At 36.6% G+C, this 19,025-nt stretch overlaps 1 protein-coding gene and 1 pseudogene across 1 annotated transcript in view; one reads left to right on the top strand and one right to left on the bottom strand.

Annotated features, from left to right (window-relative positions):
• The window catches only part of LOC106915447 (LHFPL tetraspan subfamily member 3 protein-like), a 46,805-nt gene extending 36,722 nt beyond the window's left edge, over positions 1-10,083 (bottom strand). The window contains exon 1 of the mRNA XM_088007487.1: positions 8,535-10,083. Coding sequence (XP_087863613.1) covers positions 8,535-8,943 — 409 coding nt within the window. The 5' untranslated portion in view covers positions 8,944-10,083. The remainder of the gene's footprint in view (positions 1-8,534) is intronic.
• On the top strand, positions 9,939-17,259 carry LOC148158250 (uncharacterized; annotated as a pseudogene).
• The last annotated feature ends 1,766 nt before the right edge of the window (positions 17,260-19,025 follow it).

The following is a 19,025-nucleotide window of genomic DNA, read 5'->3' as shown; positions in this document are numbered from 1 at the left end:
CCCTATATTTGCTCTTTACGTCTGAGAGGTGGCGCTTAATTGATGCTGTTCAGTCTGGGCTCTGAGAGCAAAATGACCCCATTATTCACATTCCCATTGAGGTGAGAAATAAATGGGGGAGACGGGGAACTGGGGAAGGAAGCCACCCATTTGCAGGGAGCTGTTAATTTTTTTTAATGCCTCAGAGTGAGTCAACATTTTGTTTTTCAGCATTTTCAACGTCACAGTAGAGTTCAGTTCTTTACTTTTAAGCATACGTAGTTCAGGGTTTCTTTTCATACCGAAGTGTATGGTCAGTTGTTCACATGGAAAGGTTGTCTGATATTAGTTAACTTTGGTGGGTTGGCATGTGATTGACATCCAAACACCTGCCAAACCACTCATTTCACATGTTTATGTTTATGTTATAATCAGTGTATTACATTGGGATTTTGATAGACCAACGTAAAATACAGTATAGTTGAGAAGTGGAGGCTAAAAGATACAATTTATATTCAGAACTCTAAGTATTTTTGGAGTATGTCTTAACTAGCTTTTGAGTCAAAAATATTTGCTCATTTTTCTTTCCACAATAACTGAAGCTTCATTGGATGGAAGGTGTCTTTAAGAAGCAGTGGTCTGTCTTCCAGAGGTTCTCTGTCGTCTTGGCCTGTGTTCACACAGCAGGTCTTGATGCTTAATTTTGCAATCAGACATTTGTGGGAAAGGTTTAGGACCCCAAAGTGACCCTCATGCGCAGAAGAACATAGATGTCAAAAAGCAGCGCACTGTATTATGGAAGTAATAATGGACACCGTAGATATCTATATTTTAGAAATTATTCAGCAGTGGGAGTTGACAAGATTGTCCCAAGATCATAATAACACAAAGGGATATAATAAAAAGAAAGCATGACTAATAGCATTGATATTTGTGGTGCACTGGCTGGAATTTCTGTAGAGAGGTTTGGATGTGTAACCGGACAAGGAAGGGTGTGGGACTGTGATGTAATGTGCTTCACTGACAGATAATTTTTCATAATTTTTATAAAGGCCCTTACACGCTTCATCTAAAGTGTTGAAATCGACTCTCATTGATGCAAACACATGACAAAAATTGCATCAATTTGTTCGCAACTGGACTTGCAAAGCTAACATTTATTGTTGGAGTTTGCTTTAAGGAGCTGAATATTTTACTTTATATTTTATTTATCCAGGGAAGTTGATTAAGAACAAATTCTCATTTTCAAAAATACAAACGCACATACCTGACAAACATTTAATGTTACAAACATTGTAACATTAAACCTTACCTTCCACTACTTAAGTAAGTGTAGGAGAATCTTATAGATGTCATGTTTCTTCTTCTCCCTTTGGCTTCTTCATACCATCAAGGGTCTACATGTTCTCCCTCACTATGTATACAAATCTTTATAAAAGAAGCAGCAGCTTTATATTCTGGTTCATTAAATTTTCTCGAACGCAGTCTAGGATGTCCCTTTGATGTACTCTTTTCTAATCCTAGTCACTTTAGTCACTTTTGCTTAAAATTTTAACTTCTTCAATCTCACTTCTGTTTTTTAGCTTTGACCAGTGAGGTGAAGACAAGGGTGAGCTGAAACGACGCAGTCTGTTAAAATGTGTTGTCTCAGACCTTGGAGGATGAATTGATATCAGCCTTTTTAGCCAAATTACATGTTATCTACCTTGGTGAACTTTTATTCCCATTGGGATAAAAGTGAAATAGTTTGTGAGTGGTCTAATAATTGTAAATATTAACATAATTAATTTCATTTGAAGCAGGACTAAACATAAAGTGGACTGTGCAGTCAGCTGGAGCTGATCCAGGGATTCAGCATGCTGAGGTGAGTGACTTCATCAGCTCTTCTGTGTGGTGTAGCATGAGATCAGGATGTGTTCATTTTGGGTCATTTTCGGGATGTCTGAAGGTATCTTGTGTAAATTCCATAGCAGTGTTGACTATATGCAGTGTTTTTATTTTTTTTTTATTTTTGTTTGCTTGTTTTGTTTTTTTAATTCTGAGGTTTGTGTCATTGAATTTTTTTACGTCCTAAAATATTGGAAGCAGCATGACTTCACTAGAGATGACATTATGCTGTAGTCAGAACTTAAAGGGGTTGTATTATGTATTTTTCAGGCATGTAGTGCCATTTCATAGCACAATCAAATAATTGTTACCTTCAGCTGTTACGAAAATACTGCATATATTAAATGTGACTTAAAAGAAATATGACTTAGTAATTTAATGCCTTGAAATTGGGCCTCTGTTTCTTTAAAAATTCCTGCTCTTTCTGAAACTCCGCCTTCAGGAAGTCATCACAACATGGCTCCTCTATCAACCTATCCTCTATTAGTCTGAAGGAGATGAGTGGGGCAGTCGCAGGGGAGGGCTGCTCTGTGAGATGGAAGCTTGGGAACGGCACCTCAGAGGAGGAGCTTTGTCCTTGAAGGCATAGCTAAGTCCACCCAGGCGGTTTGTACAGCTGAATGGTTGCCACGAGAGATTAAAAGATTTCTCAAACATGAATGAAAGAATCAAGTCAACACTCCAGATATGTTTTTGATGAGGAAATAACATTACAACATTTTGTAAAGCTCAAAAAAGTCGACTTTACATTCACTACGTTATACACTTTATTTCTCTTTTAAACTACTACTGCTAACTGTAATCCTCTACAAAAATATACATGACATGATCCAACATCTCCTCCTGGGAATTTTACTTTGACATCATGGGATGCAAAATCACAATGTATTGCTGGAAGTCATGTGTGCCATCCGTAAGTCATTTTCAAGTGTTTTAACCTCATTCGCATTTTGGTCAGTTCATCTTATATAGAGAACAACTTTGGCCTGTTTTCAGCTAGTTGATGCCAAGAAGCTCTGTGTCAATCTGTGCTGGCAATGGCCCCACATTCTGCCCAGCGCTTTGGCCCTGCTTCTAGTTTGTCCTCATATTTTATTCAACCTTTACTAAACCAATAAGTCTCATTAATGTCTGGGGCAAGGTGAGCCACTCGCCCAGAATCTTACAGGAAGGTTAGCCAATGAAAGCGCCATCTTGCACCGATGTTCCAATAGGTGAATGCATCGATGTAAGGAAACAAACTTTCTGTTTTATCTCTTAGTTTCTGTCGCATGCACCAGGGTCAAAATAGTTTGGGGTTTTTTATTACAGTTTAATTTTATTTTATTGTGAGTTTTTGTTTGTCTAATTCAGTTAGTTTTAATTTATTTTTACAATGGAGTAGATAGTTTTTATTAGTTATTATTACTTAAATGTTTAGTTGAGTTTTTATTAGTTGTAGTGGTAATTTTAGTTTTTTAATACCTTGGTATTAAAAAACTAAAATTTGCAAAATTTCCAAAATCAACAAAATTTGTTGATTTTTAGGTATATGCAAAAAGGAGAAAGTATTGTACTATGATTATATTTACATCAATTGGGTAATGAATACTCAACACAAGATACCACTTTCATAAAATGTATTCAGTTATTGTTGAACAACTGACTGATTCTGGCGTTTTCTCCCAGCGTTTGCGGTCGCCATTTTGCAGACTAGCGTGAGAGCCACCAGTAATTTGCTGACAGTTGTCGCAAATGTCTTCTGTTAAATCAATTTCACAAAAGTTAAAAAAATTAATTCATAGACTCAAAAAAGTAGAATGTTATATGTGTAATTTCAGTATGTTTTATTTTGTTTTATAAACACACAATATAGTTCCATTTAGTTGTAGTTAGTTGTAATTACCAGTTTTATTTGTATTAATGAAAATGTTTTTTCAATTTCAATTTCTGTTATCTGGTTAATTTTAATTAAGTATAGTAACCTTGACATACACTGGACCCTCCATAGTAATTATCAAATGATCCCTCTCCCCCAAACAAAGGCTCTTGGTCCTAAAGAAATGTGACGCCATAAGCTAGAAACATTCAAAATTGAATGAGATTTTTGCAAACATTACTAGGAAAGTTAAACGCATTAGAAAGATTTTGTAAACAAACAAAATTAAAGTATTCTTGATTTTATCAACAAAAAAGTAGCATTAAGAAAAAAACAAGAGTATCACGGCTAAAAACCTCCCAAGGCCCTAGGAAGCACCGGAAATAAAACTTATGTGTAATATTGAGTACAGAAACACAAAACAGAAATATTCACATGTTCTGAATCTGTCCACTGGGAGTTTGGGTGTTACTCTGTAGCACTATTCATCACATCTACTTCCTCTGCATCACGGCTAACATGTTTAGCCACATATTTGTTGATGAAAGACAACACTGTGCTAGTCAGTGTGACAGTTTATGCAAAAATTAAACAAATTCTGTGCTAACGTCTTAGTATAAATTTTATTTGATCAAGTACTTTTCTTTATGGACAGTTGTAATTTGCCAATGGCTTCAGAAGACCCACAAACAGATTTATTTAGTATCACTTCTTATATCGCTTCTCTGCTTTTACCCTGTTTTTAAACTCCTGTTTACACACTTGTGCTCCACAATTCAAAAGATTAACTTGTAAAGAGATTAAAGCAGAAATTTCCAAAAATATCCCAGCAGAAATATAGCTACAGTACTAATGTCCAAAATAGGATATAAATAGGAGCAAAAGTATTCATGCTCATTGAATTTTTTCACACTTTGTAACAATAATACAACAAACCATAGTGCTGTTTATTGGAATTTTATGTGACAGACTGACAAAATACAGCAACAATTTTGAAGTTCAATAAAATTCTTCATGCTTTATTATTATTTTCATCTTTTATAACAGTGGTGGGCACTGCTAACTAAGAAGTTAGTAGCGCTAGCCCTAAAGCACTAATTGAATAACTCAACTATATAGAGCACAATAAAGCATGAATATAAAGGTCCAACGACTTGAAGAATTCTTTATAGTCGGAAACCAAAACTTGAACACATTTTATGCAACTGAAAGCTTACAAAACAGCCAAGCACTACATTTATACTAAATTAAATACAATGTTCCGGCCGGAACCATTGTATTTGCTATGTTAAAAAAAAAAAGTTAAAAAATTTTAATGTGTTAAAATCTATGTAATTGTTTAGTCAGAGTTAAGGCGCAGCTAGTCCTCCATCCATTTTCTGTACACCCTTGTGTCTTGCGGGGTCAGGAGGGTTGCTGGTGCCTCTCCAGCAAAAGTTTCGGGCAAGAGGCGGGGTCACCCTGGACAGGTCGCCAGTCTGTCGCAGGCGCAGCTAGTCCCATAGCTAAAACACATAAAGAGTTATTCAAACTCTAGTCAGTTTGTTTAGAAAGTTTGATTTGTTTGGTGCAGTGTAAATGCGCAATCAAACTCTTATGCGGGCTAGAAAAGCAAACTATGATCTGCTTAAGAACTTAGGTCTTGGTTTGGTTGAAGTGAACTCTGGTGAATGCATGTGTGGACGTAAGCGGAGCAGAGACTACTCCAGATGTAGAAAGTGGACTGTATCGCAGAGTATTCTGGGTAAATACAACCAAATCAAGTACAGAAGTTTAGCACCAGTCAGAGAAATAGCTTGTGGTCTTTTTACCAAAGACAAAGAAGAAATCCTACAACCACTAAAGTTTGACAGTATTCAAATTTGTGAAGCACATTGCACTTAGTGTCTTCTTATGAGGTTTTTATGTCACTTCCTTCAGTGATTCTTGGTGCAGTACCACCATAGTTGAGGAGGGGAACAGGTTTTTCAACTTGTTTGAATCGTTTGACACAATTCAGAATGAAAGTACCAGCTGAAAATGTAATAAATGTTGCAATTCTGGTCCCCAGTTGAACGGTGTCTACCGGACTATCAGGTGTGGAAACAACCTTAGTCTGTCACAAAATACGTAGAATCAAAGCCACAATTTTCCTTCTTGAAAGAAAAACAGAGATGACAGTAATTTCACTTCCTTTTTGGATTAGATCTGATGTCTTGGGAACAGAAAACAAAAATCAGTAAAATTCAAGAAATTCACCAAATACTCTCAGGATGTGGGTATTTTGTCGCATTCTTTCGTCTCTGATTTCATTTATTTTGAAGGTTTGTGTAGCATTTGCATCTCCTATTAACTCATGATCATTTAGGCAAATGGAGAGAAAAAATGCTTTAAAAAATCTCTACCTCTGCTGTCCTGCTGATTCGAGCTGATTGTAGAGCAACAAAACCTCTTTCAACACACTCGGCAGAACAGAGGACAGAGTGGGCAGATGAGGATGAGGAAAAGAACAATACAGAAGGAAAAAAAGTGCTGATCTCCCTTTCCCTCTTATTCAGTATGCTGACTGTTTCTGTACAGAAAACTGACTCCCACGCTTTTCTGCCTGGCCTATTTATCACACCGATCAAGTTATGAAGAACTCGCTCCAGAATGTTTGTGATTATCTCCCAACCTTCCACTCTGGACGACGGACCAGCTTCATTTGGAGGACAAATATATATATATATATATATATATATATATATATATATATATATATATATATATATATATATATATATATATATATATATATATATATATATATATATATATATATATATATATATATATATATATATATATATATGCATCCAAATATATATTTGGAATATTCCTTTCACAAGTTGCCAAAAAAAATCTAATTAATTATCCTATGTTCATCTGTTGCTCAGTCGTGCCATTTTTTGGGCTCCCAACAGCACCAGCAAAGTCCCACTGTGCTATCTGCAGCGATATGAGATAAGTTATCAAAATGTCCATTTTTTTTTCATTATTTATCATCAACCTTCTTCCTCTAGTTCAACGAAAGGTGCCACCGCTCAGTGTGTCCCGCGTGTGTTCAGGGAGCCTCACTTTGTCCTCAATAATCTCTCTACAAACTGTAATCTATACCCACCCACAGGGGTGAGAGAAAAAGAGATAGAGAGAGAGAGGGAGAGAAAAAAAATAAACCACAACCTCCCTGAAAACAGTAATCCAATTGACCCGGAATCATCCTCGAAATAGCAGCCACCATCGCAGGGAATTCACACAACACACCTCCCTGCATGGACATGGGAAATGCGGACGGACTGACGGATGGGTATTTAAATGAAGGGATGGGTGCCATTTGCATTTCATCAGCACAAAGCAATGATCCTCCTGCTGCTGCTGCTTGCTTTGGAGATGCAGTGGTGTATCCGCGGAATATCAATGGTAAAATGATGAGGTGTGGGTGGTTAGTGGGGAGCTCAGGCTCTGCTACAGGAAGCATTTAAAACGCACCTACTCAGGGAATATCCTAACAATCTAATTAGGAGTCAAGAAATAGGAATATGTACAAACGGACTCCAGCAGACTTCACACTGATGTAAAATGGAAATCATATGATGTTCATGGTGCTATATTAGCAAAAGTGATGTTTTAAAATCTTAATCTACAATGCTAAATATAATTTTTGATCTTATGTGCTTTCTTTCTGAGACTTCTATATGCTTAGGTCTGTCATGCCAAACATATTTTTTGATTTGAGTTCTATATGTGACACCCCATAATGCAAAATGACTGACTCTATAACAATATAACACACATGTATCTCTGCGTACTACATCTCTTTTATCTCATGATGCCAGAAATCAAATTGTATTGCACATGTTTATGGGAATTCCATCAATTAAGCCCTGTAACACAATTTGAATCCTTTTTTAAAACACATACATCAAAGACATTAAACATATAGCTATAAATTTAAATCACCATCATGTCAAACATATTTTTTGATTTGAGCTCTTCATATGAGATCCTAAAACATAAAATGTAGCATTGTTGACAGTAATTGCCAAGATGTCTACGTCTTTAACAGTATTGTATATACATATCAAGTTTTAAACCTGTGTCTTTGAGAAACATCTCTTTCACCTCATATTGGTAAAAATCTCATTTTTAATGCATGCATTTATGGCAATTCTATCACATCATTTTTATATTTTTTTTAAAACATAGATCTCTATTACCAGGAAATGCAGCTAAGTAATTTCTGAGGTGCATACATATTCATTGTTGGCAACCCCACTAGAAATAATTAATCCATGTTGTGGCGCCCGTTACACTTGGCGCCCCAGTACGTGGCATATAGCCCATACATATAACTTTAAATCACCAAAATGTCAAACATATCACTCATGATTTATGTACTTTGGAGATATTGTCTTCCAGACAAATCTAGAAAAGCAAACAATTTTATTTTGAAACATACATGTCTCAGACGTCAAGATTTAGTTATTTTCGTCAAAAACCTTCAAACATATTATTTATTTATTTTTAGGTCTACGTCCAACACAAGTGGTGTAAAAGTACCATTCAAGACACTCAATAATTTCACCGTCTTTATATATATATATATATATATATATATATATATATATATATATATATATATATATATATATATATATATATATATATATATATATACGTGAGGGTTCAGATTCCAGATTTTAGACTCGCTAACTACTACTAACATTAGTTTTTTTGAGGAGTCATTTTACCAACATAATATTTATATTAAAGTCAAGAAATGCCAACCTACCGCACAGCAGCTGCATCCAGGCACAGGTCTTGTAAACGGTGGAGGTGTTGCAGAAGAAGAAGAGCGCCATGCAGGCGATGCAGCTGAGGATCAGCACCATGGACAGGAGCACGAACACCGAGGCGGCCTTGAAGGCTCCCGACGGGATGGAGCCGAAGTCGGAGAAGCTGCCCACGCAGGTGAGGTCCCGGCTGGACGCCTGCACGCTGCCCACGCAGTAGTGAAAAAGGCCGAAGTGACCGATGTGCGGCGTCTTGACGCTGTCGCCAATCCAGTAGGGCTGGATGAACACCACCACGTTAACGATGGCGAAGCAGATGGTGAAGATGGCCCACAGAACCCCGATGGCCCGGGAGTTGCGCATGTAGTTGTCATGGTAAATCTTGGAGGCTTCTTGGGAAGGCAACATGTTTGCTGTTTCCCCCCGTCTTTTAGACCTTTAATCTGTCTGTCTTTACTCGTACAATGAAAATAATATGAATATGTAGAAACCCCACCACACAGATTTGACACATAAATATCCAAAAGCTCTCTTTGCGCTAAGATTTTTCCCCCGCTTTGGGTTTCTCTCTCTCTCCCTCTTTCTCTCTCTATCTGGAATGGGCCTAAAAAATCATGGGACCTGAAAATATGTATATGACCCCCAGACGACAATATGTTACAAAAATAAAAAATGAAATGTAAGGAATGCTACATTAAAGCAATAGAAAATCATAGCCTACTTCTACCTCTGATGAATAATTTACCAACACCAGTGATTCAACATTGCTGGTTTTTCCTTGGGGCTACACCATAAATGATTAACAAAAAAAAAGGAAAAAGAACAAAAAAAGAACAGGAAAAAATATAAAGAAAATCCATCAGAATAGGATTTATTTCCTTTCCCAATCGTCAGGTGGATGGTGGGGGTGTGGGTGTGGGGGGGCTAAAGCTGATGTTCCTCCTCATCCATCAGTCCGGAGCTTTTCTTCGGGATGTCCTTTATCACCATCCGGGGGATGAGATGGTGCCTGTGGCGCCAGCGGTAGAGCCAGTTTTTACCTTCCGAGGCATTCGTGGGGGTGCTCCTGTTCCTCTGCCGTTCGCTTCTCTAGCGTCCACGCAAGCGTGTGGAAATCAAATGAATCAGAAGAAGACTAGAAATCTAAAATGAAACGCTCTCTTTGACGCGAGCCCTCTGTCAAATTTCAACAGTCCTTTCCCGTAAATCCGACATCCTCCACCGCCTTGACTCCATTATCATCATGTTTTTTATGTTTCTTTTTGTCGTAGCCTTTAACCAGTATGTCTCCTCTCCCTCGCGCGCGCGCTTTCTCTCTTTTCCTGTCTCTGTCTCCGTTGTCCTCCTTCTCGCGTTTCTCCGCGCGCCCCCCGGAAGATGCTGATGTTGTACTGATGACAGCGATGGGGCGCGTTCACGGCGCCAGCAGCAGTAGCAGCAGCGGTGGGGGAGAGAAATTTGCCTCAGTGCGCGCCTTCGCCTTGATCACCTTGAATTTGAAATCAGGAAGAACAAAAAGGAGAATTCACTGTTGAATGATTTATTTTCCTTGAGCTGCATCATTCAAGCTAGTTTGACACTTTAACTTGGCTATCTGGGGTGAAATTTGAAATAAATTTCAAATTATTAATAGCCATTTGTTAGAGTTTTACACAATCTTAAGGAAATATACTGGGATATTCTTTTTTATGTACTAATTTCAATATATTCAATTTTTATGTATTTTCTATTTTATTATTTCTTTCTAATTTAAAATATTTTTACAGTGATTCTTGAGAATGGGACAAAATGGGTTTTAATTTTCCCCATTTTTAATTTTTTTTCCTCAACCATGTATGGAGATATGACAAATAATGTTTTGGAAATGTAAAGATGCTAAGGTGCAGGTTCCCAGTTGCAACATCTTTTAAAAAATTACATTTTTAATCGACCTTACCCAGAACTTTGTCATCAAATTCTGACAAAAATAAATATAAAATTATTTTTAAAATACCATATTAGTGATATTTTTACTCGTTTTTACAGACAAATGCTTATCAAGAAACACAAAAAAATATATTATTTAAAACAAAAAACAACAAAAAGTCCATCTGACGGAGTTGACAGTGCATGACGGAGTTGACACAGAGCTGAAGGTGGTGACAAACTAGTGAGTAAAAAGAAAAACTTGATACATGTGAAGTAATGCAATTTATGTAAAATACATTAAAATGAATAAATTGCACATTTAAGTGAGATTTGTCAACAATTTCACTGAAAGATTCTCAAAACTCTGATGGAGTTGACATCTGACAGAGTTGACAAAATACCAAACTACCTCAATTTATATGATGTTATTCTGAAGGAGGCCATATTGTAGCTCATCAGGTCCATGAAATCTTTACATTATACCAGAATTAAGCTTTTATTTCACAAAATTTTATCAAAATTTTGGAAATTGTCAGTTATGGAGTTGACACATCATGGTTGTGACAAGCAACTTAGGAATAAAACAGAAGAAAAAACTAAAGAATAACATAAGCTAACCAGAGCTAACTAGCCCTCTTAGCAAAGGAAGAGAAAAGACGACGTCATGGGGTCCTCAGAAGTTCTGGTGCCCCCCAATAATGCCTGATTTTTTTACATTCTTTTCATGTCTGTTGGTGTTGACAAAACTAGGGACAAATTTCAATGGAGTTGGAAAATATGTAAAAATGATTTTTAATTCAATGTATTGATACTTTTATAATTATTTATATGACTACTTATTCTTAATTGTCACAATATATAATTTTAGTATTTCTTTAATTGTTTTAAACTATTATAATGTATTGAGTTCTGCTCCTGGACAAGGGCTTTTACAGGCATCATCCACCGACTGCAATGTTTAAAATAAAAAAAAAAAATTCAGCAAACACCAGGAAAATATACATTGTTGTGCTCACATGACCCAGGTTAGTTTAGTCAGATATTTGAAAAAAATATATTTTGTGTATATTTTACTCAAATTTTGTGCTTTATCCATAGAACCTGTTTTGTCCCTATTCTTAAGAATCACTGTTTATATTTATATACTGTATATTTTTAAGTTTTTCAAATTTTATGTTATTAACGTATTGGATATTGTTCTGCTTTCAGAAAGAGGCATTATTATGTATTTTCCAGGCACACAGTGTCATTTTATACCACAATCAAGTGTTCAAGCTCTAACTTAAAAAATGTAGTTAAATTGTTACATGTAAAATGAAGTTTGTCAAATTTAATTTATTTACATTTGTTTAACATGACAACTTATTAAGCTTAATATGTAATAAACTTAATTTGATTAACAGGAACAACTTAACCATCTTTTATGTTGGATCAGCTGTTTTCTTTCAGTGTGCCTTCAGTTATAAAAAATGCTGTACGTATCAAATATGACTTAACAGAAATTTGACTTTATAATTTAACACCTTGAAATTAGGTCTCTGTCTCTTTAAGAAGCTCCTATTTTTTCTGACACTGTCTTCAGGAAGCCATCACAACCTTTCTGCATGGTTGTCAGGGAAGATGAAGGGATTTTTCAAACATGCATGAAAGAATCAAAGCAACACTTCAGGTATATATGAAGGAATAAAAATATAACATGATGCAAAGCTGAAAAAAGTCAATTTTTCATAATGCTGCCCCTTTAAAACAAATTATCATATTATAAGATAACCTAAGCAAATACTAGGGATGCACCATTATAAAAATTTGAATATGTGGGAAATTAGTATCAAATTATTATTATTATTGTTATGGCCTACAAGTGATATCACTACCCTTTGAAATCTTGAAAAAAAAAAAAAACGCTCACTTCACCACTACTTCTCTGCTGCAGTGAAACTCCCCAAAATTGTTTTCATTAATAAGTTCTTATATGTATAAGTATCTTGGAGTTTCGTAAAGTGCAAAGTGCTAATTAAATTAATGTATTATTATTAGATTGAGTACTTAGTCTGTGCTCCGTCATGCGTGCCCAGTTTGTTATGAGTGACTGTAACAGGGGCATAAAGGTCTCAAATTTGGCCCCAAGTAAAAAAAAAAAAAAATCTGTTTCCCCTTTTGTTCAGTTTAGCTTTGACTAATCACAATTTTTGAGAAAGCAAAGTTAATTTCCAATAGGCACACCTAGAGAACAAAGAAATCACATATAGAACCTGTCTGACCACATGAAGTAGGGAAAAAGAAATCAGAGGCAAAACATCGTCAACCTCACTTGCGTCGGTGTTCATGTTTTAACAACAATAAAAAAAAAAAAAAAATAGGTAAAAGAATTCAACCACCAAAACCACTGCTGACCAAACAGGTCAATAACTTGGAGTTAGAGTTACTAAGCTCGTGAGCCTTTCACAGAGCAGCCCTCTTCTGTGACTGCCCCACTCAGCTCCTTCAGACTAGCCAGCAGCAATTAGCAAACACCTGGTGAAAATGTGCATCTGCTAAGCGCATTGTAGAAGCTACTTCTTATTGAAACGCTGGTAAAGACATTCTTTAACGCTTTTTAGATTAATCAGTAAAACAACATTAATAGTGCAGTTGTTTTCTACTTGGATTAAACATTGATCTGTCAACTTTAATGGGTGTCTAAATATTCAGGATTAAAAGCAGCCTGGTGAAATCTTAAGTTTTACTCATCCTGTAAGTAGCTGTCATTTCAGCAGATCATGGGGTTAACATTCCCATACAACTCTAAGTAAAAAAAAATAAAATAGCACAAAATCTGCCGTCTACAGGAGCGTGCAGCGCAGCATTCACTTCCTGCCTCCTTTATTCGGCCGACTTGTCTTCCTCGGGACCAGATGTTGCCTTAACTATTCAAGCCTTTTTCGTCTGTCCATTAAGAGCTTTGTTAGTCACTCAGGGGAGAAACACATCTGCCCTGCAGCTAGCAGCTTCACGCTAAACTAGGCCAAAACTAGTCCGTAAAAAGTGTGGGTTGTATGTTTTGAAGTGGGGGGGATTGTGCATTCAGTCTGTCTAAAGGCAGAATAGATGAACCAGGTGAAACAAAGCTATATTCTTCGTCTTGATTATCCAGACACAGTACAGAAGCAATTAACAACAAAGAAAACTGAATGTTTCTAGCCAGTCTTCTGGTCACGTAGTGTTAAAGCACACATAGCACATCTGGATGCTGTCTAAACAAACATGGCTTTTTTTTTTTTGCCCTCTGTTTTCACAGCCCTCTATCTTCCTTGATCCTGAGGCCTCCTGTCATCTGTTAGCAGCAGCAGGGGAGTTGACGAGCTGTATGTGTGTGTGTGTGCGTGTGTGTGTGTGTGTGTGTGTGTGTGTGTGTGTGTGTGTGTGTGCGTGCGTGTGTGTGTGTGTGTGTATTCTTCCCATGTGCGAATGCGTGCTAAATTTGGCAGAGTGAGAGCAAAAGGTGGTGTGTAGCTGCTGAAGTGAGGACATGTCAGTAGGAGAAAATAGACCTGTGCACAGCTAGGGGAAGCCTCTTGAGAAGCAGAAGGTTTTGTCATTAGGGGAACAGACGGCTTTTTACTACTTTTTTCTTTATGAGTTTATTCATGCGTTTTAGGAGAGTTTAAGAGGACGGTGCTTGCTGATGTGAGAATAATGTCATAATGTCAGCTTTGTGTTGCCTTTAAGCTGCAGTTTGTGTCTGCTCTTTTTTTTTTTTTTGCACTGAATGATATTTGAATTATACATTGCTCATTTTAAGAGCTTGCCATAGCCTTGTTCAACACAAAGCTTTTCCCAGCATGCTTCCACTCCGTTGCGCAGCACATGGTCGGTTGTTCCCAGGAACTTGTGCAAGGCTGCCATCTGTTGCATTAAAAATGAATTGCAGGAATATAATTCAGGACACAATATGAACACAGGAAACTTATGTGAAACGGCGCCAACTCTTACTAATATTTACTTTGTTTTTTTAAAGCTTGGTAATTTCCTAAACTTTATGATTTAGTATGCAATACCCTAAGTAAAGTCTATTTTCAGCTGTGGATTAACATACATGAGGGAGACTCAGCATCAACTGGATTTTGATAAGTCACCCAGAGTTCATGCTTCAGAGGAAAGAAGGAGGCATCTGCTCCCTTTATCTCTGGGTTATATGTTTTGCTTTTATTTTATTCTTTAATTGTTATTAAAGAATAAAACCAATTCCCACATATCAACAATGAAAAATGTAAATTCAGTTTTATAAATTATACATTTGTCATTCATTCTACATGACATGAAATGTATTTAAAACCACTTTCAATCACCTACTTCCAATTTTGTTCCTGATTCTTGTATTTTCCATTGGTTAGGTTTTGATACCATGCTGCTAATCCTATGAAGCTCATGCACCACGATGTGCTTTGTGTTCACTTGAACCTTAAACAACAGTTTTTAGTCAAAAGGTTTCACAATTAGTTTGTGTGCCTCCTGAAGAAACAAATAATTATCCACCTTTACAGAAGGCTTGTTGATTTTTGGTGTGTTGTAACTGGGTAAGATGCATTGTGTACTTCCCTATTGTCGTTGCACCCTGTGGATCTATTTAATTTGATTTAATTTGATTTAAAAACAGAGATTTAATTTCTCTGTTTTGAGATCATACAGATATTCTAACACATACGAACATTAAAATATATTTGCTTTTTGGGAACCTTTTATGTTACAAACGGTTTCTTTTTGGTGTGGTAATGGCTCGTTAGCTTAGTTAGTTATCCTGGTGTTAGCTTAGAGCTAGTGCTGCTAGAGCTACTCCTGATTCTTTTACTAACTTTATGTTTCTGTCTGAGTTTCTTTCTCTCTGCTTCCTTTAGTGATATTAATATATGTAATAAATGTATCTTTGCAGCTTTGGTGGTGAGGGTTTCAAAATAGACCCTTTTCACAGTGACGTCAGACAATGGCCGCCATAACTCAAACCTGGGTATCTTTACTTCCGGTGTGATTTTGCCTTGGGAACCAAGCTGAAAAATTCCCGCATTCTCATAATCTTAAGGATATAATAAAAGGTAAGTTTAATAATAACAGCATTTAAGTGTTAGATAGCTGTTATTAATTATTGTAAAATCACCATTCTCTAACTGTGTATAAAATAAACAGCCTCCGATCGGAGAGTAAACCACCTAGCAGCAGCTTTAGCCACATTTAGGAAAAAATATACTCTCTGTCAGCGCTGTAACGTTTAGAGGTTCACTTTCTATATTTTATAAAACAGTGTTTACGTGTTAGATAACCGTTATTAGTCATTGTCAATTTACCATTCTCCAACCAGCCTCCGATCATGAGTAAACCAGCTAGCAGCAGCTTTAGCCACAGTTAGGAAACATATACACCGCCGCCTGTCAGTGATGTAACGTTTAGAGGTTCATTTTCTGTATTAATGGAAAATAAAGGACATAAAAATAACTTTAATCTGATTACTGGATTTGAAATACGAGCTCGTTAGATTATTCGTTACCGGAAAAAGTGGTCCGATTAGAGGAAGGCATTACAAAGCAGCGGCGGCACCGGACATCTCTGCTTATAACAAACAAACCCCTATTTCATGGGATGAGTGGCAACTCCAGTCTATAATTTAAGAATCTGATCAAGATTAGAGCCTAAAACGTTATAGTTCAAAAACAGTAAAAAGTTCTGGTTAAGGAACAGTTATGTCACGTAGTTAGCTAGCTAACAAAATTCACTAATGCTAAGCTAATGGTTACGCAAAACAAAAATACCTACCATCATAGTCAAAAAGGGATTGTTCGGTGAATAATTTCTAGCCTTTGTCTAATTTAGATTTTGTTGTCAGAGAAAATTGGTTTGCAATTCGTGATATATCTTCAAATCTTATTTTAGGCAAATGTTTTAGAGACTGTGTAAACTCCATGCTCTGGTGTTCTGTCTGATCAACATGCTGTCAGATATATACATATATATATATAAATATCTAAATCTCTCTTTCTATATATATGTCTCTATATAGATATATATAGATATATATGTGTCCATTTTACATATATATATGAAATAGACAACTTTATCGTTACTTACTATGTACACCGGAACTAAGGATACACAGCTTCGAGCCAAAACGGAGGTTGTGTGACGTCATGTGGAAAGGGTCTATTGGAAGCCCAGCTGCGTGCTGCTGCAGCAGATAACCTTGGCCCTTTAGCCAGTGCAGGGACCACAAGAATAGATTCTCTGCCTAGCGGTCTGTTGGTAGAACCCGTGCAGCTGTTACCTAAGGCCGGCTGGGTGACATTACATGGGAACCATAGTTTCAGAACCCAGCACACGGATCACCACCAACCTGTCTGCGTTTCTAACAGATTTTCCCTCATTCAGCGACACACCCACTAAGAAGCAAACTCTGGTAATTGGCATCTCCATAGTCAGAAATGTGGCATTGGGACACCAACAACCACAGTCAAATGTTTACCAGGGGTCAGAACGGGTGACATCAAATCCTTCATAAAACTGCTGGCAGAGGATAAGCATTGTTATTCATGGTGGCAGTGTTGACACTTCCAGTTACACCAATCAGAGGTCACTAGAGTTAGTATTACCTTGGCATGTAAGTTTGCCAAAATGAAGTCGGACTCCATAGTTTTCTCTTGTCCCCTGCCAGATGAGAAATGTGACGACAGAGTGTTGTCATCCAACCACTGCTTTTCTAGGTGGTGTCTTGAGAATGATGTGGGTTTTGTTGATAATTGGCATGCATTTTGGGGGAAAACCAGTCTGATCAAACCCAGTTTGGACAGATAGATGCCATCCAAATTATCTGTGAATTAAATTTTACATACATTTCCTGGTAGAAAATGCCTTCTAAGCTGTATGACTTTGGCTAATCCTTTGGGTGTGCTTCCAGCATGAGGCCATTTTAATGCAAAGTGACAGTGACTACATGCTACTACCTGGTACTCACTACTAATCCAAAAAGACAAGCAGTTCAAGCATGTCTCCATCTCTTTTAGAGCAATCAGCAATTGAAGGATCTTTGAAAACCATCCATCTTTGTTCTTCTATTTCATGTCACACTTTATAGTTTGTGGTTGTTGTGTGACATTATGTGAACAGAAGCAGCACTCGCCTACACTTTATTTGGCTAAACATCACACAGCATGCAAAAAAAAAACTAGGTGTCGTCAAAGACTCTGACCTCAATTACAACACCCACGTTGAGTCTATTACTGAATTATCCTATTAGAGCTTTAAAATGCCAGAATGAAGAGTGTCCTACCTAAACAGAACACAGAAAGGCTTGTACAGGCTTTTATGTCCAGGGCTTTGGGTTATTGTAATGGTGTCTGTGTGTTTCTGGGTAAAAACATGACAGTGTCATGGCCTCAGATAATGGAGCTGTGTTTGTACTTGTCCTGATATATCTCAGCATTGCATTCGATACGATCATAATATTCTCTTAGAAGAGTTTGAACATGTAGGAATTAAGGAAACAGCACTAACCTGGTTTAATCTTATTTGTCCTACAAATTCCTGAATGATAAAACTTCTTCATACTCAAGGGTTACTTGTAGAGTACCACAGGGTTCTATGCTTTGACTAATTCTCTTTACTACATATATGTTTCCAGTTTGTAAAATCATTAGCCAGAATAGCATAAATTTCCACTGTTATGCTGATGATACTCAGCTAAATCCCAATAAATCCAGTCAGTTAGGTAAATTACAGCCAGGTCTTGAGAACATAAAAACATGGATGTCTTGTTTTATTCAAACAAGACAGAAATGTTCATTTTTTTAAAACCAGAGTTTTTGAAAATGAAACTGCTTAGTCCTTTGATCTGGATGGTATCAAATTGTCATTGATGATAAATTAAGGATTGATCTGTTATCTTTGACCATGGAAACTTGAAGTGATCTGCTGGGTTTCCTTAGACAGAAAACTCTTTTAAAACAACAAAAAATGAACTTAACTGCATCATTTAATAAGTAGGCTCACTTGAAATGGATTAACTGACTTGGAATGTGTTAGTACATGTTTTGTAAATTGGCTCATTAGTTATACCTCATTTATTTATCACTTTTAACTTTAAAAAAATAATAATGCTAACCTTTTTCATGGTTCTGTTGGTGTATTTTGTGTCTTTTTATTTCTCCGTAAGACACTTTGCATTGACCTCTGTATGAGAGGGAAACTTGCCTCATTTTGTCTAAATGGTTTATAAAAACATTTTTAATCTGTCATTAACGAATGCAAAATATGGCTCGACATAGAAACAATAGGAAGGACAAAGTTGATCCAGTCACTCCCTTACATCATAGCATCTACATAAGAAAAAAGTAAATACTCTAACCCTGGGTGTGATTAGAACCTCCAGAGATCATCACTTGATATTTTATGTGAAACAGGTTAAGATGCTTTACATTTTAGTGATAAATTCTGTTTGATTAATAATAAGAATAATAATCCATGCTTGTCTGGTTTATAAAAAGTCTTTCTTTGTGCTTCGTTGAATGTTAGCCACTAGATGTCACTGTACTTCTCTCTTAGGTTATCTAGGGAATGGAATC

The sequence above is a fragment of the Poecilia mexicana genome, unplaced genomic scaffold, assembly GCF_051168715.1.
Source record: "Poecilia mexicana isolate PSO_F unplaced genomic scaffold, ASM5116871v1 scaffold_7, whole genome shotgun sequence".
NCBI lineage: Eukaryota > Metazoa > Chordata > Actinopteri > Cyprinodontiformes > Poeciliidae > Poecilia > Poecilia mexicana.
The sequence above is the reverse complement of the archived record's forward strand: the minus strand, read 5'-3'. Positions and strand labels throughout refer to the sequence as shown.